General features: G+C 38.6%; 3 protein-coding genes across 3 annotated transcripts in view; all 3 read left to right on the forward strand.

Annotated features, from left to right (window-relative positions):
* The window catches only part of LOC110259553 (olfactory receptor 9G4-like), a 166,946-nt gene that overhangs the window by 60,746 nt on the left and 81,495 nt on the right, over positions 1-24,705 (forward strand). The window lies entirely within an intron of this gene.
* LOC100517262 (olfactory receptor 5G3-like) lies at positions 1,896-2,828 on the forward strand. Its single transcript, XM_003122771.3, has one exon. The coding sequence runs from the start codon at positions 1,896-1,898 to the stop codon at positions 2,826-2,828; it is 933 nt and encodes a 310-aa protein (XP_003122819.3).
* LOC100517453 (olfactory receptor 5G3-like) lies at positions 9,803-10,774 on the forward strand. Its single transcript, XM_003122772.3, has one exon. The coding sequence runs from the start codon at positions 9,803-9,805 to the stop codon at positions 10,772-10,774; it is 972 nt and encodes a 323-aa protein (XP_003122820.3).

The raw sequence follows: 24,705 nt of genomic DNA on the forward strand, positions 1-24,705 counted from the left end.
TGTAAAGCAGTGAAAACTCCCAAGAAAAAGTCTTATTCTGTGCAGTATGTGAATCAACATGCAGGTCGGGGTATCTTTTTCACTCCCAAGATCTTCAAGATGAGGGATTTGTCTTGTTTACCGAGGACCTAGAAAGTCATGCCTCTTAGAAAACAGTGCCCCCCTGAGGGAAGTTGAATGTTCCATTCTTATTTCTAGAAAATGATTATTTCTTTTGAAGCAATCTAAGGAGCTACATAAAGGCTATCCTTAAAGATGTGAGTACACTGCATTTTGGATAGTATGAGGTTTTTGAAGTATGATGGAGAAACACCAGGATAAGTTTGAACTTTGAGAGTATAAACTTCCCCCACCCCAAGCCAAGGGTCTCCAAAGAGAGTAGATTGGCATTGTGTTCACATCCTTAAAAAACAAAGTACCCAGCCCAGTTTCATCACTTTTCCAGAGCTGATTTTCTTGTTTATTTCTTTACAATGTAGAGTTACTGCAGTGTCCACAAGGAATTCTAAGATCCTATAATTTTAGCTATGAAGAGGGCACAGGGACTCTCCCCATTGTTTTATAGAAGACTAATAATGACTTATATTTAAATGCATATGTATATACATACATACAAACATAGTGGTTGGGACAAAAGTAGAAGCAGTCTGTTCAACCCCCTACTTCACACGCCTATATTGTCATATTTGGTTGGACATAGAGAAGAACATTCATGCAATGGCTAGTGCTTCTAATCGAAGCCTAGCATTGTCTTTGTGACTGCTGAGAATACATGGCATTAGCCAGTAATCATGATAATGGCGAATAGTCATAAATCAAACGGATATATCTCTCGATTTTTATCAAGCTCTGCATGTAATTACTATACAATGAAGAATGACTATATTGTTTTTGTTTTACTTAAAGAGAACATTAATTGCAGTGATAATCATTGTTTCTTAAGATTTTTTTCGTACAGATTATCCTCGATAGTGATCTTCTCTTAGGAATTTTCAGCAGCTTGATGTTTTCTTCCTTGACTAATGAGCCAGAAAGTAATATATTCTTGAATGTGTTCCCTGCATAAAGTATTATGCCTGTGCCATTTTATGTATATTATTACTATAATTGATGTTGCCTGACAAATTTCAGGATAAATATCTAAAAAGTAGTTTATATGAAATCTGGGAAATCACATACAATACTTCTATGGTATTTTGGTGCAAAAGATGGTTAATTTTCTATGCAATTTCCATGACATGAGACTGTTAAACATTTGCCAGATCACTTAATCTTACAGGCATGACTTCCCTATTCCCTCCATAGTATCATATTTTTTATATGAGTAACCTTTGTTTCATTTGTGTATATTATCTTTTCCATACCTTTTTATGAGTGGGAGTAGGGAATAGAATGATAAACGTATGTGAATTTTGCGTTAATAATATTACAATGTTACTGATCACTCAGTAAGATCAAGAACTCCCCTGTTAAACCTTTCTCATATCTGACATGTTTGGATCTGAAAACCTCACTGGTTTTAAATTAATAATTCCTGGTAAGGTATTCCTAGTGGGTTTTTTTAAAAATATCATTATACAGTAAGATGAAAAGTGGAGAGTAATTCATACACAAATTTAGAACTGGAAGGTGTTTTCGATAACACTTGGTCTCTTGATGGGAAAAAGTAAAGATCAAAGGTGAATTGCCCACCTTTACACAGGATCTTTGCACAAACTTCTCCAACCTGGTATCTAGGAATATTATGTTGTAGTTCAGCAGTCCTTCTGTGATTGTCTCTGATAGACCTGTTTCATACACTCTGTTATTGGCTTAACGTATTCTCCGAGGCTGTTAAAAGATGATAGATGTTTATCATAAAGATGTTTCTTCTTAAAACAGATTGCAAAAGATCAATGGAAGATCAGAATCAGACCGCAGTGACTGAATTCCTCTTCTTGGGCCTCACTGACCAGCTCCACCAGCAGATTCTCCTCTTTGTCACTCTGGTCTTTGTCTATCTTGTCACCCTGGGGGGCAACTTGGGGATGATCACTCTCATCTGGATGGATCCCAGGCTCCACACACCTATGTACTTTTTTCTCAGCCACCTGTCCTTTGTAGACATGTGTTCGTCGTCTTCCATTGCACCCAAGGTGCTGTGTGATATCTTTGCCGAGAAGAAAGGCATCTCTTTCCTGGGTTGTGCTGCACAGATGTGGTTCCTGGGCCTTTTTGTGGCAACTGAATGTTTCCCCCTGGCTGCCATGGCCTATGATCGGTACCTGGCTATCTGTAAGCCCTTGCTGTATTCACAGATCATGTCCCAGAGGGTCTGTGTGCAGCTGGTGATGGGCCCTTATGCTGTGGCTCTCATGAGCACCATGACTCATACCACACTGACGTTCTGCTTACCCTTCTGTGGTCCAAATGTTATCAATCACTTTTTTTGTGACGTTTCACCACTGCTCTCCCTTGCATGTGCAGACACCTGGGCCAATAAGGTGGTGCTTTTCACCTTGGCTGGGGCAGTCGGGGTTCTCAGCGGCCTGATCATCATGGTCTCCTACGTCTGCATCCTGGTGGCCATCCTGAGGCTCCAGAGTGCTGGTGGGAGGAGGAAAGCTTTCTCGACCTGTTCTTCTCACCTGGCAGCGGTCTCCATCCTCTATGGGACTCTTTTCTTCGTTTATGTGCGACCTGGCTCAGGTTCCTCCCTAGATATCAATGAAGTGGTTTCTCTGTTTTACACGGTGGTGACCCCCATGTTGAACCCCCTCATCTACAGTTTGAGGAACAAGGAGGTGAAAAACGCATTCGGTAGGACGTTTGAAAGGGACATTGTCTAGTAGATAGGTGGAATAGAACTATATTTGTGTTTTACTGTAGTTGTTGATGCAGAATGTGTAATAAATGTGAAGTAAAAGAACCCTAGAATGGATATTAGAGGCTGCGTGTGAGGTCTGGCTCTGCCTGTTCACGATGATTTGAAAAATGGAACCGTTCTTAAATATTTTTGTCTGTTTCAGTCTTGTTCTCTGTCACATGATAGGGGTTTCTAAATAATATAGGGATTGAAAATATAAATGTGTAACTATACTAGAAGGATATTTGGGTGAATATTTGTATAGTTGTGGATTTGTGAATACTATTAAATCTGGGCATGAAAACTAAAAGTTATATTGGAAAGTTTAAAGTGCTACAAACCATATTTAAAAAGCAAATAAAACCAAGAAAAAATGTTTATGCACATGTGACACACAGTGGGATAATATCTTTGTTGTTCAGAGAATAGTCTGAAATTCCCAATCAGAAAAAGCATAGATAAATGAACAAATAAACAGGCAACTCACGAAAATGCAAATGCAAATTGCCAAAGGCGTGTGTAGAATCAGTTCAACATTTTGATTGATCAAGTAAATGAAATGTCAGGATGCCAATGCAGTGCCTTTCAATGCAGATGAAACATTGACAGCTTCCATAAGAGTGCAGTTCTTATTTGGCTATATACAATCATTATTTCCTGCTGACGTAAGGATTGCTTTGTTTCCACAAGGCACTTTGGTAGTTTTCATTTACAACGATAAGTTTACATAGCATTTGACCAAGAAGTCCCTCTACTAGAAATCTAAACTACAGACATATGAATGCCAAAGCATAAGATTCCATAGGTTTCAGGATTAAGTTTATAGGCAATGAAAGAGAGAAGAAATAACTTGAATATTAATCATCGAAGAAAAGGACACCTTTTACCAGTGTTATGTTGTGTAGCAAATAAAGACGGAATTAGGTATTCATGGATTGAATTGGACAGAACTACTGTACACAGTCTACTCTTCATTGAGAAGAAAAGTCAAGTTGAAGATCGATGTGCAACACTGATCATTAAGGAAAAGAGCAGAACCTATATAATGAATAAGATGTATATGTCTCTATGTAGGTGAAAATGAGCATCAGGGGGAACTGTAAAGACATATGACAATAATTACTTCAAGGGGAATGGCATTGGAGTAGGGAAGGAGATATTTTAATCATATGCTTTTGAATAGTGGCTTATTCACGCTCTCTGGTCCTGCTTGGGCTGGATTGAGAGGTACCATTTTCATCATATGAGAGATTGCTGCTGTGTCTGTCTGACTGTTAGGGGAGGACCTGGCAGGACCCAGGTGGTTGTGGCAGGCTGCAGGCATGTTCCCATAATGCCACTTGTGCAAGTGTTCCCTCTTTATCCGGGCCCAGAAATAGACCATGAGCACTTTCTCAAAAGCCATACTATTCTTTGCTGGGAATGGCATACCATTGCTCCTGAAGCCCTAGGACCTGTGTTATTCTCACAGTGGAAACTTATCATAAGTTCCGCTCTGCTTCTTTTCCTCTCCCTACAACTTTGGTCATAGAATCCGTTGTATCACGTGGCACCAGTAGCAGGACTGCTGAGGCTGCGCCTGGGACCCGCTTCAGACTTTCCTGCTCTGACCCACTTATCGCTGGCAGCCTTCGGTACCAGGTGCCATATGAGCTGGACAAAGTCTTGGCTGTGGGATCTTCTGCCTCCAAAACCAAAGCAAGGCTACCTGGACTCTCTGGTTCCTTTATTCATGAATTTTACTCTGGTGGGGTGCTTCGCATGCCCCTGACTGTTAGACCTGTGAAAACTTACCCCAAGGGTCAAGTTCCTGCATCTTATTAGGAGTTTCTCTCCCACTCTCTGGAACACATGTGTTTTACCAAGGGTTCCAGGGTTTGAGCAACTGCTTGTGTAACCTGCTGTATTAGTGTGATGTTATCCAGTGCAGTGGATATACTTATTATCCACCAGGAACAGTGGATAGGGCCAGATATCTGCAGGATATATGAAGTAGAGCAGGAAAGTTAACATAGACCTTCGGCAATATGGGAAGTGAATGTTTCATCTCTCTTTTTTCACAGATATCAATCATTTGCGTTAGATCTTCCTCTCTGTATAGTAATCATTTTCTCTTGTTTAGAGGGAACTTGTAGTTTTAGGAATTTAAATTTTAGAACTTGTAGTTTAAATATTTGGTATGTTAATTTCTCAGATGCCTTCCATGATGAAGTGGCATGTCTCCTCCTTTTTTGTTTTGTTACATGTGACTGATGATTCTGATATCCTTTCCTTTCCTGTGCTCAGCCAGCTTACTTCCCATCCTCTGATATAATCTTGGTATTTCTTTTATTCAACACTTCTATTTCACAGAACATGTGTTTTAGTTTTTTAAAATGGAATAAAGGAATTTTTTAATAAAATTTTTTTGGTGACTAGAACATTTCTCCCTCTTATTTTTCATATTCTTTTTTCTTCATAGATTTAATGATGTCATTTTATTTCTTTTAAATCTGTTTTTGTTGTTTTCGCTCTCATTTTTTAAATGGTTTTATAAATAACTCATAAATGATTTTTCCCCTGACATCTTTAATCAAAATGTGGATTACATAATTTTAATTGCTAAATAGGAACATTATAAATTATGTAGGTTTTATGAGTTTGTTTTCCACTATTTCAACAAATCTGTACACAACACCAATAATTGACAACCTTCTGAGGTAAAGACATAAGAGGGGTTAAGAGAGAGCTAACAGCGAAGTGTTATGGGAGTTGAGAGAAGGAATGATCAGCTCTTTTTGATGGGGTAATAATCACATTCCCAGAGAAGGTGGTCATTTATTCATTTATTTATTTTTTTAACAGTTTTATTATTTTACTTCTTTATTTATTTGTGTCTTTGAAGGTCCGCATCCCAGTTTAGGGGTGGCATTTGAGCTGTAGCTGCTGGCCTACATCACAGCCACAGCAACTCAGGATCCGAGCCGTGTCTGCGACCTACACCACAGGCCACGGCAATGCCGGATCCGTAACCCACTGAGCGAGGCCAGGGACCGAACCCGAGTCCTCATCGATGCTAGTTGGGAGCCACAATGGGAACTCCGAAGGTGGTCCGTTAGCGTGTTCACCCTGTGTCATCAGAATGTACATTCCTGTCTTTCGTGACCCTTCTATTCGAACGACCTTGTTGACTCTGTTTCTACCTCCTTGCTTCTGTTCATCCCCTGGAATGCTTTTCCCCTTAACTTCAGTTTATCTAAATTATAATTACCTTTTCAGAACAGTTCCTTCTTTGAAAAATTATCATCTGTCTTGGCTTATAGTGAGCTGCCATTCCTTTGGAGTCTAGTGACTTTTAAATTTTTGCTTCGAGAAAAGAAAATACTATTCTGAACTGATATTTTAGTTTGATATCAGAGACTGTCTCCTCAGCTGTGCCTTAGGATACTCAGTGACTATTGAACCCTGATTCTGTGCTGGAGACTTTTAAAAAATACTTTAAATGTTTTACTTCATTAAATCCTTGTGACATCTTTGTGAGCTAGTGACCATTTTTGTGTACTTAAGAGATGTGAAGAGTGAGGCAAGAGATTGAGAGAGTGAGGCATAGAGAGACTGAAACACTTGCTTAAACTGACACAGCCAGTAGGTGATGAAATTAAGATTACACCCAGGCAAGGTGGCTCCAGAACCAGGCAGCAAATGCCCTCCTCCCAGCTGATGCCAGGTGCTTGATGCATCACTCCTGCCTCATAGAAAAGAGAGCTTCCTTCTGACAGAGGCAGATCCCAGAGGGAAAAACCCCTCTCTCTTCCTAGGAAACGTCTCTTTGAGAAAAGATACAGTTAAGATATAATGCTTAGTCTAGATGCCACCGAGATCACGTTAATTTTGTCCCTCCAGGTTTAAGCCTTGAGGTTTGAGTTCTTTAGGGACCTGGCTGTAAAGCATTGAAAACTCCCAAGAAAAAGTGCCTTCTTCTGTGCAGTATGTCAAGCAATGTGCAGGTCAGAGTATCTTTTTTACTCTCAAGGACCTAGAAAGTCATACCTCTCAGAAAAGGGTGCCCCCCTGAGGGAAGTTGCATGTTCCATTCTTATATCTAGAAAATGATTATTTCCTTTGACGCAATTAAGGGAGATACGTAAAGACGTGAGTACATTGCATTTTGGATATCTTGAAGTTTTTGAAGTATGATGGAGAAACACCAGGATAAGTTTGAACCTTGGGAGTATAAACTCCCCCCACCCCAAGCCAAGGGTCTCTCAAGAGAGCAAATTGGCATTTTGTTCACATGCTTGTGAAACTAAGTACCTGTTTTTGTTTGTTTTAGTTTTCCAGAACTGATTTTCTTGTTTACTTTTTTATAGAATATATTCTGCATTGCCCATAAGGAATTTTAAGGCAACAGAATATTTAGTGATGAAAGGGGCATAGACACCATTCTGCTTGTTTTATGGAAGTATGATAATGATTTGCATTCAAATAAATGGATAGATAGACAGACAGACAGACAGACAGATAGGGGTTGGATCAAAACTAGAAGCAGGAGTTCCCGTCGTGGCGCAGTGGTTAACGAATCCGACTAGGAACCATGAGGTTGCGGGTTCGGTCCCTGCCCTTGCTCAGTGGGTTAACGATCCGGTGTTGCCGTGAGCTGTGGTGTAGGTTGCAGACACGGCTCAGATCCTGCGTTGCTGTGGCTCTGACGTAGGCCAGTGGCTACAGCTCCGATTCGACCCCTACCCTGGGAACCTCCATATGCCGCGGGAGCGGCCCAAAGAAATAGCAAAAAGACAAAAAAAAACGAAAAACCTAGAAGCAGTCTGTTCAACCCTCTGCCTCCACCTACCTATACTGACATATTTGGATGGACATAAACTCTTGTGCAAACTTAGGCAGTGAATATTGCTTCTAATCCAAGCTTAGAATTGTTTTTGTGACTGCTGAAACTATATTCCACAGAGCATTAGGCAAGGAATCATGATAATGATGCATAATCATAAATCAAATAGATACAGTCACTACATTTTTTATCCAGTGCCACATGTAATTATTATATAATGAACTGTATATTACTTTTGTTTTACTTAAGGAAGACATTGATTGCAGTGATAATAAATGTTATTTAAGATTTTTTTCCTGTGAATTATCTACGCAGTATTCTGTTAGGAATTTTCAACGGCTGGATATTTTCTTCCTTGTCTAATGAGTCAGAAAGTAACATATTCTTGAATGTGTTCCCTGCATAAAGTATTATGCATTTGACATTTTACGTGTATTATTACTATAAGTAATATTGCCTAACGATTTTCAGGATAAGGGTCTAAAAAGCAGTTTGTACGAAATCTGAGAAATCACATACAATATTTCTATGGTCTTTTGGTGCAAAAGATGGTTAATTTTCTATGCAATTTCCATGATGTTTTATACTGTCCAACGTTTGCCAGATCACTTGATCTTACAGGTATGGCTTCCCTATTCCCTCCATGGCGTGATACCATTTTGTATGTGTTACTACGTTGTCATTTGTGTATGCCGTCTTTTTAATGTGTTGCAAGTTGCAATTGCGAATAGTCTGATGAACGCATATGTGAACTGTGTCTTTCTTACACTAGAATGGTACTGATCAATCAGTAAGATCAAGAACTCCCCTGTTTAGCCTTTCCTAGTTGTTATATATTAGGATCTGAATATCAGTGATTTTACACTATTCCCAGTAAAGCATTCTTCGCAGGCTTTTTTTTTTTTTTTTTTCTGTTGTTGTTGTTGTTGTTGTTGTTGTTTTAAATCCCATCATAGAGGAAGCTGAAACATGGGGGGATAATTCTTATACAAATTTATAAATTGATAGGGTTTTATTTTTTCTTTTTCTTTTTAGGACTGTGTCTGTGGCCTATGGAAGTTCCTAGGGGTCAGATTGGAGCTGCAGCTGTGGCCTACACCACAGCCACAGCAACACCAGATCTAAGCCACATCTGTGACATATGACCCAGCTTGTGGCAGCACTGGATCCTTAACCCACTAAGAGAGGCCAGGGATCAAACGGGCATCTTCATGGAGACCATGTTGGTTTGTAACCTTTTAAGCCAGAATGGGAACTCCTTGATGGGGTTTTAAATAATAGAGTTGGATTCTTTTTTTTTTTTTTTTTTTTTTTGGCCATGAGCAAGTTCCTGGGCCAGGGATTGAACCTGTGCCATAGCAGTGACAATGCCTGATCCTTCTTTTTTTTAATTTATTTTTTTAAATTTTATTTTATTTTCCATTATAGTTGGTTTACAGTGTTCTGTCAATTTCTACTGTACAGCAAACTAACCCAGTCTCTCTCTTTCTCTCTCTCTCTCTCTCACACACACACACACATGCATTCTTTTTCTCACATTATCTTCTATCATGTTCCATCATAAGTGACTAGCTATAGCTCCCTGTGCTATACAGCAGCATCTCAAGAAATGAACAAAGGAGAAACATAGAATCAACTGCAAAACAAGTTTAAAGTGGCAATAAATAGATATTTATCAATAATCACCTTAAATGTCAATGGGCTGAATGCTGAAATCAAAAGACACAGAGTGTCAGATAGGATAAAAAAGCAAGAGCTTACAATAGGCTATCTATAAGAGACTTACCTTCGGGCAAAAGACACATACAGAATGAAAGTGAGGGGATGGAAAAAGATATTTCTTGCCAACAGATCCTTAACTGCTAGGCCACCAGGGATAGAGTGGGACACTTCATGGGAAAAAGTAAAGATCAAAGGTGAATTGCCCACCTTTACACAGGATCTTTGCACAAACTTCTCCAACCTGGTATCTAGGAATATTATGTTGTAGTTCAGCAGTCCTTCTGTGATTGTCTCTGATAGACCTGTTTCATACACTCTGTTATTGGCTTAACGTATTCTGTGAGGCTGTTAAAAGATGATAGATGTTTATCATAAAGATGTTTCTTCTTCGAACAGATTACAAAAGATCAATGGAAGATCAGAATCAGACCGCAGTGACTGAATTCCTCTTCTTGGGCCTCACTGACCAGCTCCACCAGCAGATTCTCCTCTTTGTCACTCTGGTCTTTGTCTATCTTGTCACCCTGGGGGGTAACTTGGGGATGATCACTCTCATCTGGATGGACCCCAGGCTCCACACACCTATGTACTTTTTTCTCAGCCACCTGTCCTTTGTAGACATGTGTTCGTCGTCTTCCATTGCACCCAAGGTGCTGTGTGATATCTTTGCCGAGAAGAAAGGCATCTCTTTCCTGGGTTGTGCTGCACAGATGTGGTTCCTGGGCCTTTTTGTGGCAACTGAATGTTTCCTCCTGGCTTCCATGGCCTATGATCGGTACCTGGCTATCTGTAAGCCCTTGCTGTATTCACAGATCATGTCCCAGAGGGTCTGTGTGCAGCTGGTGATGGGCCCTTATGCTGTGGCTCTCATGAGCACCATGACTCATACCACACTGACGTTCTGCTTACCCTTCTGTGGTCCAAATGTTATCAATCACTTTTTTTGTGACGTTTCGCCACTGCTCTCCCTTGCATGTGCAGACACCTCAGTGATTAAATTGGTGCTTTTCACCTTGGCTGGGGCAGTCGGGGTTCTCAGCGGCCTGATCATCATGGTCTCCTACGTCTGCATCCTGGTGGCCATCCTGAGGCTCCAGAGTGCTGGTGGGAGGAGGAAAGCTTTCTCGACCTGTTCTTCTCACCTGGCAGCGGTCTCCATCCTCTATGGGACTCTTTTCTTCGTTTATGTGCGACCTGGCTCAGGTTCCTCCCTAGATATCAATGAAGTGGTTTCTCTGTTTTACACGGTGGTGACCCCCATGTTGAACCCCCTCATCTACAGTTTGAGGAACAAGGAGGTGAAAAATGCATTCGGTAGGACGGTTGAAAGGAACTTTTTTTTAAAAAAGATAGATAGAATTCTAATTGACCACAGAGGTTGATTCCATTATACGTAGTAAAAAGAATACCAGACTGAGAATTGGAAACTCTTTTAGTTCCAGTACTGATTATACTTAGTGAAAAAAAAAAGGGGGGGGTAAGGGTAGATTCTACCTAACGTGAAAAATATGTTGGTATTGGGCATATATACAAAATCATGGAGAGAAGCGTGGAAAGCTACATTACTTACTTTAGTGGCATGACATTGGAGGAGGAGAGTGGGATGGTATATCCTACTCATCCAGGTTGTTGAACTTATAACAAATATGTTTAATTTTGTAATGAAGATTCACTTTTGAAAAACTGCAATCTGTGTCAAAACTGAATGAATGAATTTATCAGCAACCAAATAAATCAAAGGGGATGAAGCTCAAGGCCTTTTTGAAGGCTACTTCTACATTCTAACATTCTCTGGTTTCATGAAATACCTCTGAACATTGGTGAATGAAATCTTTGTCAGAAGGTAAGTGAAATGGGAGTCCCATCATGGCTCAGAGGAAATGAATTTGACTAGTATCCATGAAGGTGCAGGTTGGATCCCTGGCCTCGCTCAGTGGGTTTAGGATCCGGAATTGTTGAGAGCTGCAGATAATCGTCACAGATGTGGCTCGGATCTGGCTTGCTGTGGCTGTGGTGTAGGCCAATGGCTATAGTCTTGATCTGACCCTTAGCCTGGGAACCTCCATATGCAGCCGTGGGCTGTAGCCCTAAAAAGAAAAAAAAAAAAAGTTAAGTAAAACAGACAGATTCTCTGCAACTATGCTTTCAGTCTCTCACTTTTTCCCTCTTAGTATCTGCATTTTTCTCCTTCCTCTTAGTCTATAACTTGTACACATAGTGGTATTTTCTTTGAAATGATAACAAAACGCTAAATTAAAAACGACACAATGCAAATATGACATTTGATAGGTATACTAAATATTGTCTTAAATATATCCGTATAAAACTACCATTGTTGGAGTTCCTGTTGTGTCTCAGCAGTGAGAACCAGACTAGTATCCACGAGGATGCAGGTTCAATCCCTGGCCTCGCTCAGGATCTGGCATTGCCATGAGTTGTAGTGTAGGTTACAAATATGGCTCAGATCCCATCCATGTTGCTGTGGCTGTGGTATAGTCTGGCAGCTGTAGCTCCAATTCGACCCTTCAGCCTGGGAACTTCCATATGCCGGAGGAGAGGCCCTAAAACAGCAAAAACAAACAAACGAAGAAAAACAATAAATCCACAAAACCCAAAACCAAAACAACAACAAAAAAAACCCTACCATAGTTAATTGTCAGTCTTATAAAAATTTCCAACACCATTTTACTAAGCACTGTTAAAACAGACTTAGGTGTGACAAAGGGAAATGTATTTTCTCCCGTTTTTATCTAGAAAGATGAACAGTTTTCTTTCCCAGTTGAATTTTGCCTTAACATTCCTCCATTCTGTGTATTTGTTATATAGCATGTCTCAAACCACAAGTCACCTTTTGAGATAGTCATTTCCTAGTAAGAGACCTGAAGTATTTTCTGTCTTTTAAACTGTTTCTTAAGCAATTGGAAGGAGATTGGGAGAATAGCAGGAAGCAAGTGATAATTATAAATTTCCTCAATGGCTCTCTGTTGCTTCCCTAAGTATATGCAAATGTATTCCAAACCAGCTGTTCTCTCTAGCTCGAGTTATTGCTGTTCTAATATCCTAATGTATTTTCGGTCTGGAAAGCTCTTTGCATTTTTCATATACTGCTTAAGCATTGCTTCCATTCAAAGAGTCACCCTCACTCTTCAGTCTCAATTGAACCTCTTTGTGTTTTTCTCTGACCGCATCATATTTCTTTTCTTCAGACTTTATAACACAATACATGTTAAGTTTTGTTTTGTTTTGCTTTATTTTTATTAGTGAGAAATATTCCCAGCTGATTCTTTATAGTAGGCAGGGACAGAAATTCACTTGGAGCTGCATTTTTTTTTTTTTTTTGTTCACCCTCTAAGTGGTTCTCCTTATTTTGTATAAAAAGAGTGAGTCCCAATTTTAGGAACAGGGAAATTCCCTGTCACTTAGGGCCCCCACACTGAAATCCCATGATTTGCAATACTGGTGCGTGGGAAGAGATCATCAATTTTCATAAGGCATCTTTTCTCAGGAGAACTCAGATGGAATTTTTATCTTTCTTTCTCTGTAGGTGAGATTTTTTTTGCCCTTGGCTTCTTTCAGGATTTTTTTCTTTCTTTCTGATTTCTGTAGTTTGAAAATGTTATGCTCAGGTATAGTTGATTGTTTTTGCCATTTATCCTGCTTAGTGTTTCCTGAGCTTCCTGGATTTGTGGTTTGGTGTCTAACATTATTTGGGGGAAATTCTGTTATTGTTTCAAATATTTCTTCTGTTCCCTTCATGCTTCTTTGGATAGTCCCATCTTGCGTATACGACACCTTTTGTAGTTATCTCATAGTCCTTAGATATCCTGTTCTCTTTTTTTTCTCCACTCTTTGGTTTTCTGTTTTGAAGTTTCTATTTGCTGTTTTCTCTGGCACCGTGATTCTTTCCTTAGTCATATCCAGTCTATTACTCATCCAATCAAAGGCACTTTTTTTTTTGTTTCAGTGTTTTTGATCTCTAGCATTCTAATCACAGTTGATTTGAATTCATGGTCTTGTAATTTCCACATCCCTGCAATGTCTGGTTCTGATGTTTGCTCTCTTTCAACTGCATTTTATACCTGTTGTATACTTTGTGATTTTTTCCTGAGAGCCAGACCTGATGTGTTAGGTATAAGGAACTGCTGTAAATAGGTCTTCAGTACTATGGTGTGAGCTGTGGGTGGAGGGGACGTGCTCTGTGTCCTATGATAAGGTCTCAGTCTTTTATGAAACTGTGTCTCTGGATTGTGAACTTCACAATTGTTTCTCAGGGTTCCTCCCAATCTCCCCATAAGTTGGTTCAGGAAGGCTAGAGTGGGCTGGAGTTGGGTATTTCCCTTCTGCTATATGGAAGGTCAGTGGAAGGTGAGGTTGGCTATTTCCCTTCCCACAGGTCAGCTGGACTCTGATAATCTCCTAGCAAGTTAGGCTCTGGTTAACTAGTTGCTCTTGAGGGCAGGCCATGGTACGGAGTACAGAATGCTGTGGTGTATTTGCAGATGGTACCTCTTCACCTCCCTCTGCTGGAAGCATAAGGGGATTTCTCCGTGCTATTTACTGAGGGAACCCGGTCAGACTCCAGGAGGTAAATCTCACAATACTGCTCATGGTTCCCCTGGTGGTTTCCTCCCATGAGTCTGCTCTGGTAACCAGTGACTCCTTGTGGTCACCTGTTGGCCTCCCCGATCCTGCGGTCAGCAGTTTACTGTGTCCTCCCCTCTCTTACAAGATCTAAGAAGCATTGTTGATTTTTCATTCTTTTCAGTTTTAGGGCAGAATGGTGACTTCCAGGCTCCTCCTATGCAGACCTAGAAACCAAAAGTCCCCTCATAGTTTTTGTAATAATGTTCCCTCTGCCTGAGATTGCTCATCCTCACATGTTTGCTTGGGGGATGCCATACCTTTCTGTCTTTTCTTGAAGCTCATTTTCTCAATGGGATTTACCCTAACTTCTTTAATACTGAATTTTTATAACCATCACTACCTCATGAAGAAACTTAGAGTCTCTTTACTCTGGTGTACCTTTTCTGTTATCCATAACATTTATGACTTCCAACCTATAATACATTTGAATTTTTTTACATTTATTGTTTGTTGTTTCAATTTATTTATTGAAGTGGTAGTTAACTTACAATATTGTCTTAGTTGCAAATAGGACAAGATAGAAACAGAGTGACAGAGAACAAAGTCATGATTACCAGGCAGAATTACCATCTAATAGAGAAGATAATGATAGGATAGTTTCTAATGCATGCATGAGGAGCAGATGGGAGCTCTCTTTTGAATATTAGACATAAAATTATTACATCTGTTTGGAATGCTTCAATATTAAAAATTGAAGACACAAGACTATGGCCAAATTAAAATTAGGAGTTCTTGAGAGAGCATGAGGTAACAGAATCAGATGCAGGGTTGGATAGACTGGTTTTAAATAGAATCACATATAATACCTTGAAGTATCTAAAGATAAGGAAGCATATTTATATATATCAGGTAAAGATAACATGGTGAGAGAAATGTGTGAAACTTGTCATTCGGATATAAAGAGTGTATGTTTCCTTCCCTTGCCTTTTAAGTCTCATTGGTCTTATTACACGGCCCATTTATTTTCTCTTTGAAAACTGTAGTGTTATCCTTCTTTTAACAGTGACTTCTTTCCAAAAAGTTTTTATCCAACGCTATTAGTCTGCTAGTGCTGTTATAACAAAATGTCACAGGTTGGGTGGTGTAAACAAATGAATTTCTTTATAGTCCCACCCACCCTATGACCTCATTTAACCTTAATTACCTCCTTGAAGGCTCTTTCTTCAAATCCAGTCACCTTGAGGGCCAGGGGACCCACATATGAATTTGAGGGCAATGCAATTCAGTCCATAGCACCGATTAGAGAGGATGTTTTTGAGCTTCAAAGTATTTTCCCTTTTATTAAACAATCTATGACCTAAAACCAGATCATTCCAAACCAAAATGAGCTATTCCTCTTGAAATCTCATAGACGCTATCACCTGAAATATGGGATTTTGGTTGTTTTGGAGTTTTCCAGATGCTTGGATTTCTAATACACATAGATTAGAATTCATATGGAGTTTAGTTTGCAAAACCCTGTTCTTGGGCATAAGCTAACACAAATTAAGGTTAAAATATGGTGGATTTTACTGATAACCAGAAAGTTTGTGTAGTGTTTTGACCCCTAAGAGTATATTATGCATATAAAGGTGCACCTGCAAGTGGTCTCCAGGAGCCCATCTCCCAACTGAGGACTTTCCCCAGTCATTCTAAATAAACCTAAAATAAGGAATTTCCAAGTCTGTGTGTCATCAGGTTGTGTTCCACAGTTGATTTTTCCACTTTATGTCCGGTGTCCTAAACAGCCTGTATCAACTTTCAGGGGCAGTTTTTTTTTTTTTTTTTTTTTTAGAAAAAAATAAGATGTCATTTATTTCAGCTTTTTAAAATTGAGGTAAAATTGGTTTACAACATTATATTAGTTGCAAGAGTACAACATAATAATTTGATCTTTGTATCTACTATAAACTGATCCCCACAATGTCTAATTATTATCTGTCATCCTACAATTAACCCACCTCTTCACCCATTTTTACTTCCTCTCCAGCCTCCTTCCCCTCTGACAACCATCAGTCTGTTCTCTGTTATTTATGAATGACTTAAATATAAGGCAAGACACCATCAAACTCCTAAAAGAGAACATAGGTAAAACATTCTCTGACATCAACCTTACAAGTGTTTTCTCAGGTCAGTCTCCCAAAGCAACAGAAATACAAACAAATGTAAACCAATGGGACCTAATCAAACTGACAAGCTTTTGCACAGCAAAGGAAACCAAAAAGAAAACTTACAGAATGGGAGAAAATAGTTTCAAATGATGCAACTGACAAGGGCCTAATCTCTAAAATATACAAACAACTTATACAACTCAACAGCAAACTAGCCAACAACCCAATTGAAGAATGGGCAAAAGACCTGAATAGACATTTCTCCAAGGGGTAGTTTTTTGAACTGTGGGTTTCTATCTCTTAGCACTCAGTGCTTCTTGTTCAGTAGAATTCTTTTTCAAAGATAGTCCCAAGAGGAGAGTATTTTTTTTTTTTTGAAATTTTTCTTGAGAAAAAAATCCTATTGTGAGGTAATATTGGCTTGAACTCCATAACATCTATTTTACTTTAATATCTCCTCTATGGATATAGACTCTTGAGGTTCAGGGTTCTTCAGGGATCAGGTGCCAATTGGCTCAAAATTTTCAAGAAAAATTCACTCATACTGTGTCATGTGAGAGCCAGAAAAGAGCAAGGAATTATTTCATGTGTATTAGAACCCAAGGTCAATCAGCACAAAGGTAACCCTTCTTCATCAGGCTATAATAAGAATTCATGATACTTCAAGAACACCAAATTGGGGGAGTTCCTGGTGGTCTAGTGGCTTAAGGATCTGGTGTTGTCACTGCAGTGACTGGGATTCCATCTCTGGCCTCGGAACTTCTGCATACTGGGAAGCAGCAAATAAAAATTAAAAAAAAATAATACCACATTGTACACCCTTAACTTTTCTTGTCTGAGGCCAGAAGTCCACAGAGTTTGGTATAATTTTGAAGTAATTAAAAGAGGCAAATAGGAGTTCCCGTCGTGGCTCAGTGGTTAACGAATCCGACTAGGAACCATGAGGTTGCGGGTTCGGTCCCTGCCCTTGCTCAGTGGGTTACCGATCCGGCGTTGCCGTGAGCTGTGGTGTAGGTTGCAGACGCGGCTCAGATCTTGCGTTGCTGTGGCTCTGGCATAGGCCAGTGGCTACAGCTCCAATTCGACCCCTACCCTGGGAACCTCCATATGCCGCGGGAGCGGCCCAAAGAAATAGCAAAAAGACAAAAAAAAAAAAAAAAAAAAAAAAAAAAAAAAGGCAAATAAAAGATTTTACCAAGGCGGTAAGTTTGCTGAATTTTGGATAAGTGAAATTCATAAAATGATAGTATAATTATGTGGCTAAAATTAGTTTTATAAATCCTCCAAACAGAACAGCTTGGCTCAAATACTCTTGTGCATGCTTCACAGTAAACATAACACTTGCATGATTTTTAAACCTGAATGTCAGGTTAATTTGGCCTGAGTTGCTAAAATGTTCACCCAGCCTCGCCATCTCAATCGGAATCTGGTGATGTTAACAAGACCTATGTTCCACTGGTGGTAGTTCTTTGACATATAGTTTTTCAAAACTAATTATTTAAAAAATATATTTCATCATTTTCCTATAATTATATGAACCCATTTATGAGCAAATAAAAATACTATCTGCAATGGATCATGCTTCTGTTGGAAGCTTAGATTTATGTAAGATATATCATTAAGTGACATTCACCCATTTGACTAAAGCAAGCACAATCCCTGTGTATCTACCACACATAATTCATTGCAGAGATAAAATATGCAACTGCAAGCAATTTGGCTAACTATAGTTATGCTGTAAGGGCAATTAAATTTTATATTTAACATTACTTGATATCATAGGACAATGACATTTTATTGTCCTTGTTTACACAGGTGATTCATTGGGAAGTTTACATGTAGAGAAACATAAATGACTCTGTATCTGTGTTTACAGTGTTTAATGTATGAATATCATTTGGGGACCTTATTAAAATGCAGATTTTGACTCAGTTGAACTGGAGTGGGGCCTCAAATTCTACATTTCAGATAATGTGATGCTTCCAGGTGATGCTGGTGTTGCTGACTCATGGACTATGTATTGCACAGTGGGGCTTTATAGTGTTCACATGACTGTTCCACAGTGTCCTACACCTTGACTTTCTGTTGTCATTTGAAAGAGTCTGTTCTTCCTTTCTTATTCCTCTTGATGAGTCAGGAACATTGATCAGAACTTATCAATATTAATAGTCTATTTATTCACTATGATATCTTGAATTGTGTTCATATGGAATTGAGTAAATAATGAAAATAATTCCATTACTCTGAATTAGAACAACACATTTAATAAGATGACAGAAGCTTAAGTTTTACAGATTAATTTCTCCACTCCTTCACTTCATTTGTTCTGAAATAGTCTTGTTAAATTGCCATCCAATCATTGCATGGGTCCCCTAAAATGTTGTGGATTCTTATAGTCCAAAAGCAACTACCCTTGGAATGTTCTAATTGTTGAAAATTTCATTACCTTCTTGAGCTAAAATTTATAATTTTATGACTGAAATCCCCTAAAATATGATCTGTCTCCTGAGATTACTTGAAGGAGAAAAGATAAAACCACCATTGTTCATAATAAGCCCTTTGCCATAATTTAAGCTTTCAGTATTTGAAGATAAGATTACACATCCTCTGATCTTATCTCCAGCCTAAAGCCCGAATTTCCAAATAAGATCACAGCATCACTTAAGATTGTGTCACTGACTTTGTTTTTGTTGCTACATTTGTTATTTTGCTGGCTCCATGTTTCTTTGTTGAGATCAGACATATATGTTGTCTTCATAATTATATAGTGATACTATCCAGGGATGATGTGTGGTTGGTGAAAATATGATTAAAATTATAATAATAATTTTCTTTCCTTTTTCATTTATTCAAGTATCTAGCACCTTCCCCCTAACTCCTGCCTCATGTACTCTGATAAGCACTGGGGGAGCAAATATGAGTTAAACATATTTGCTTTGCCCAAGTCGTTCTGTGTTGGGAAATACTGTATGTATTTGATAAATGCTGTAATAAAGGGATGCTTTATTAATAAAGATGCTATGGAATAACAATGAGAGAGAAACAAATGGTGACCCAAGGTTCTAGAAGAACTTAGTAGAGGACAGAGGCAAAGTAGAAGGGAATTAAGTTTTAGTGAGTATTTACTATATGGAAGGTATTTTACACATTTTATTTAATTCATTCTTCAAATACCTCTGTCGGCTAAGCCTTCATCATTTCTCTTTAACATACTTTAATAATACAAAGCCATATATATATATGTTTGTGAGTGTATATATGTACATGTGTATATATGTGTGTCTATATATGTATATTCACACATTCATACGCACATATACACATATGCACATATATATACTCATGACCTTTACTTTTTGCTTACCCTTCTGTGGTCCAAATGTGGTTAACCATTTTTTTCTGAGATGTTCTCCCTGTCCTGTCCCTGGCATGTGCTGAGACCCAGAACAATAATTCTTTTTGTTTTGTCTGGATTCGTAGGAATGCTCAGTGCTGTAATCATTTTGGCCTCCTAAATATATATGTCAAAACCATATTGAATCTCCACTCTGTAGATGGGAGGCAAAAAGCTTTCTCTGCCTGTTCGTCGCACTTGTCTGCCATGACCGTCTTATATGGTACCCTTTTCTTCATTCATATCTAGCCCAATTCCCACTCATCTCAGGACATTAAAAAAAAAGTGGTTTCTGCATTCTCTACCACCTTGATTCATGGGCGAAAAAGATGCATTTTGGAGGACATTGGTTAAGACAAATTTCCTGCTGAGTAGGTGATTTAGAGGGTGACTTTTGCCATTGTACAGGTGGAGCACTCAATTATTTACTTAAGAAGATAACTGGATTTGGCTTCAGGAGATCACCAATTACTAAGAGAACTAAAAGCAGATAAATCCTATACCATTTCTGGTTCTCAGAATCTTAATTTGTAAAAGGAGCGTACTGGACTCAATGCCATCCGAATTACTTTCTTCTCTAAGGTTATATAATTTTATACAATATGTCCAAATGATCTATGTGGTGAGACCAAGTGTCAGTCATGCTCTAGGTGAAGATTAACTGTAAAACTATATAAGGTCATAGGTATATAAGGTATATAGCCAGCCAGTTGAGGTCTAGGAAGATATATAAAAATTTTCCCAGAGTCTCAAGTCTGGCACTTAGAATTCAGCCTTGGCTCACATCATCCCTCTCCCAGAACAAAATTCTGTCCATTCAAGTTTGATCTTCCTAGGACTATCTTTCAAAGAAATAACTTTTAATTCCTTTCAGTTCTCATGGAAAGTTCTCATCTCATTACCTAATAGCTGAAAGAAGTTAGATTCATCTCATGACTTTTCCTCCCATGGCCATATTCTTAGATATAGTTTCCCATTATTTATGTACTTGATTGTTTTAAAATGCTTATTGAAATTTGCTATTTAAGACATTATTATGGAAGGTGAAGACACAGCATAGAAAAAGCAACAAAATTCATGCTCATCTTATAGGATGATAGGATGCCATTAAAATTCAATGTTAGGTAATGGTAGTTGCTTTGAAGAAACATAAAATTGGGTAAAGAGAAAGTGAATGAGTTTGAGTGTGGTTAGTTGTACTCAAAAGTGTTCTGAAATGATGGTGAGAGATGTCCTCCATGAGGAGGGGATTTTATAGCAGAAACCTGAATGAAGTAGAGGAGAAAACTATGGCTGTAAGGATAGAAATACACTATGAACAGAAAGAAGAGAGAGGAAGCTTCTGAGGTAGAATCTTTTCTTAATTTATTTTTTAAATTAAACTAAAGTTGATTTACATGTTGTGTCAATTTCTATGTACAGCATAGGGACCCCAGCATACACATATACACACTCCTTTTATCATATAGTCTTCCATAATGTTCTATCCCAAGAGATTGGATATGGTTCCCCGTGTTATATAGTAGGACCTCATTGCTTATCTATTGTAAATGTAATAATCTGCATCTACTAACCCCAAGCTCCCAGTCCATCACACTCCATCCCCCCTCCCACTTGGCATCTGCAAGTCTATTCTCTGCATCTGTGAGTTTGTATCTTTTTTGTAGACAGGGGTTCATTTGTGCTGTATTTTAGATTCTACATATAAGTGACATCATATGGTATTTGTCTTTCTCTGACTTCACTTAGTACGAGAATCTCTAGCTGCATCCATGTTGCTGCAAATGGCATTAATTCATTCTTTTTTATGGCTGAGTAGTATTCCATTTATACATGTACCACATCTTCTTCTACAGCCATGCCACCCTGAACACACCCAGTCTCATCCGAGGTAGAAGCTTGCTTTGCTTTTTCCAAAAACAGAACGTGTTTGAGTGAGGTGGTGAAAAGTAGGAAAATCTACCTCTTTGTATCAATCTACTTCATTGGGCTCTTATGAGGTTCTGAATGAATAAATGCTCTCAAAACACTTTGAAGAATGCCCAGCATGTAGTAAGTATCTCCAGTAACAAGATTAATGTCATGAGGCAACTTTTAGGTGAATAGATGTCATCTGTTTTCTGACATGTATTGGAAGACACCTCATTGCTTACAGAAATTTTTTGCTTCATGTTAAAATATTTTAAAATTTGAACTCAAACCTGTTTTTCCAACCTTATATTTGAAAATTTCATATATCCAGTATGGACTATTTTTGTCTCTCAAAGATGCTGTGCTGTTTAAAGTTATAGCTCTCTACTGCTGCATAGATAAGCCTAGTTCATCTTATATTTCTTTACCTGAATCTTAACGTCCCTTTGAGCTTCATTATGTCCAAGAGACTCTTTCCAAAACCTCTGCTATAATGATCCCACCCTCCTGGTAATTCATGGGCCAATCACGAGGTCCCTAGTGCTCTGTGCATCCACACTCTGATTGTAATCTCTCTGAAGCAGGGCTTTATTTTTGGTTCTCAAATCTGCACTGTGCCAATGGCTGGTGCTTATCATGCAGTGGTTGAAGGTTCAACACTGGAATTTCCAAGAGGGAGGATGGTCCCAAAGGGAGATACAATTTTATTTTGTGCAGTTAGTCTCCAAATAATTTTCTAATAAAATAACTTTAATTTCTTCTCTATAGGCCTGATCTCCTGAGCTTCTGTTTCCCTGGGAATTATTATACAACAGCTCTTTAGAAAAACCTCTGGTGTGTGTTGTGTAGAATTGAGTCAATAAACCCTTTTTTAATCTGGGAAGGCCCACATTTGAAGGTGGTATCACTGTATTGTAGGAGCTGAGAAGAATGACATGTCTCCATTGTAGGGTAATTTATTTTCCTATCAGGAAATGTTAATTTTGTAATTTACCTTGACATAAACAGCAGGGCATGTTTCTTAGGACAGGTGAGTTAAGTGATTTCCTAAATTACCTTCTGGAGGCCAGATAGAGAAAATGAGTTTAGAAGTCTAACAAAACATCCCCTCTAAGCTTATTGTGAGGAGTAACTCGGTATGCATAGAATGTTTAGTCTTTGTCTTTTGGTTTTAATGACCTAACTTGAATGTACATTTTGTTTGAATTTTGCATTTGGCATGGAGATACTAAGTATGCTATAAGACATAGGGGCTCATAAAATGTTATAATGAAGAGACTTTGGTTTCTTTGGGTCTTTTTTTTTTCTCTTTTTATGGCAATACCTGAAACTTATGGAAGTTCCTGGGCCAGCCATGACCTATGCCACAGCCACGGCGACCCTGGATCCAAGCCACATCTGTGATCTGTGATGCAGTTTATGGCATTGCTGGACCCTTAATCCACTGAGCAAGGCAAGGGGTTGAATCCACATCCTCACAGAGACCATGTTGAGTTCTTAATTCGTTCAGCCACAAAGAGAACTCCTTTCCTGGGTCTTAGTATCTTCATGTTATGTATACTGAATATTATATGTAGAAAACAAGCCTCTGAATCAGCTAGCTTGAATTCCTGCTACTCATGCCCAGGGTCACATGCATACCTAAGACCGTGAGTTTTCTGTATTGGAAACTTTGTTTTGGGTAAGGCTGGGGAAAATAAAGTAATATGCACTTCAACAGTCAGAAACTTTTGCTTTCACGTAAGAGTTTGAGTTGGTTGAGATCATAGATGAGTATATTCTAGTTTTATCCTCATACAATTTTTTTTATTACCCCAATTTATTTTGGCACTTAAACTGTTTTGTTTTCATCTTGCTTGTGTGTTAACAAATGTAAATGACCTGAAATGTTTCTGAATTTAGAAAATATTAAATTTTTGAAACATTTTACTAACTAATGTATGATAATTCTGACTAATCTTAAATTCCATCCCTCTTTTCTGAGTTCCATTGCATCTGAGATCACAGGAGGTCAGTGGCTTTTATTTCATTCATTTCCAGCTAAGCTAAACCCTTTTCAATCTGTCTTACCAGGGAGGATGGCATGTGATGTCTGTCAGTACATCTCCCACCACACACCCCATTAATATATATATTTTTTCTTTTTAGGGATGCACCCGTGGCATATGTAAAATTCCCAGGCTAGGTATCGAATAGGAGCTGCAGCTGCCAGCCTACCTCACAGCCATAGCAGCGCAGGGTCTGAGCTACATCTGTGACCTACACCACAGCTCACGGCAACACTGGATCCTTAACCCACTGAGCAAGACCAGGGATCGAACCTGCATCCTCTTGGATACTAGTTGGGTTCATTAACACTGAGCCACAACAGGAACTCCAAATGCATAATACTTTTGTGTGATTGTGCTGCTGGGATTGTCATGGTTATTTCAAAGTCCAAAATTTATACCTCCCTTCTTCAGTTTTCATTTTTCGTACTATACTCACTTTCACTTTCTCTAACATCCTATTCTTTTTTTTTTCTGAAACCTTTCAATTTTGACATAAATAAAGATTCACAGTCAACTTCAAAGATAGGAGAGGGGCCTTACATACCTTTCTCTCAGGTTCCCCCCAGTTTACCACTGCAGGACACTATGAAAAACAGAGAACAGACATTGGTATAATGTATGTATACTTCTGTATCATTTTAGCATGTGTAGATTTGTTTAACCACTACCACACTCAGGACACAAAATTATTCCATCTCCACAAAGACCTCCCATGTGCTTCCTTCTTTATAATCACATTATTACCCTACTTTCCCAACATTCCTAATCCCAGGTGACCTGTTCATCTCTAAAATTTTGCCATTTGAATACATTATATAAATGGAATCATAGAGTGTGAGACCTTTTGAGATTTTTTTTTTCAACCTTAATGCCCTTGAAACACAGCCAAGTTGCTGCATGTATCATATGTTGTGCCTCTTAATTGCTGAATAGTATTCTGCGGTATGGATATACCACAGTTTGCTTAACCATTAACCTATTGTAGGACACTTTGATTGTTCCAAGTGTTTGGCCATTATGAATGAAGTTCCTATGAATAAAAACTGTACAGGTTTTCTGTGAAAATGGCTTTTTATTTCTCAAGATCATTGCCCAAAAGTGTCCTTTTCATCCTCAAGATATTATTTTTCTTTCCCAGTTTCAGATAACACTCAATGGATGACAACACCTGTTCACTATTTAAGAACTGATCTCTCCTTATGGACTAAATATTCACTGGATTT

Source organism: Sus scrofa, chromosome 2, assembly GCF_054392235.1.
Source record: "Sus scrofa isolate SSC_HxYL_T2T_F1_AM1 chromosome 2, Sscrofa_HxYL_maternal_Yorkshire_Landrace_v2.0, whole genome shotgun sequence".
Classification (NCBI taxonomy): Eukaryota; Metazoa; Chordata; class Mammalia; order Artiodactyla; family Suidae; genus Sus; species Sus scrofa.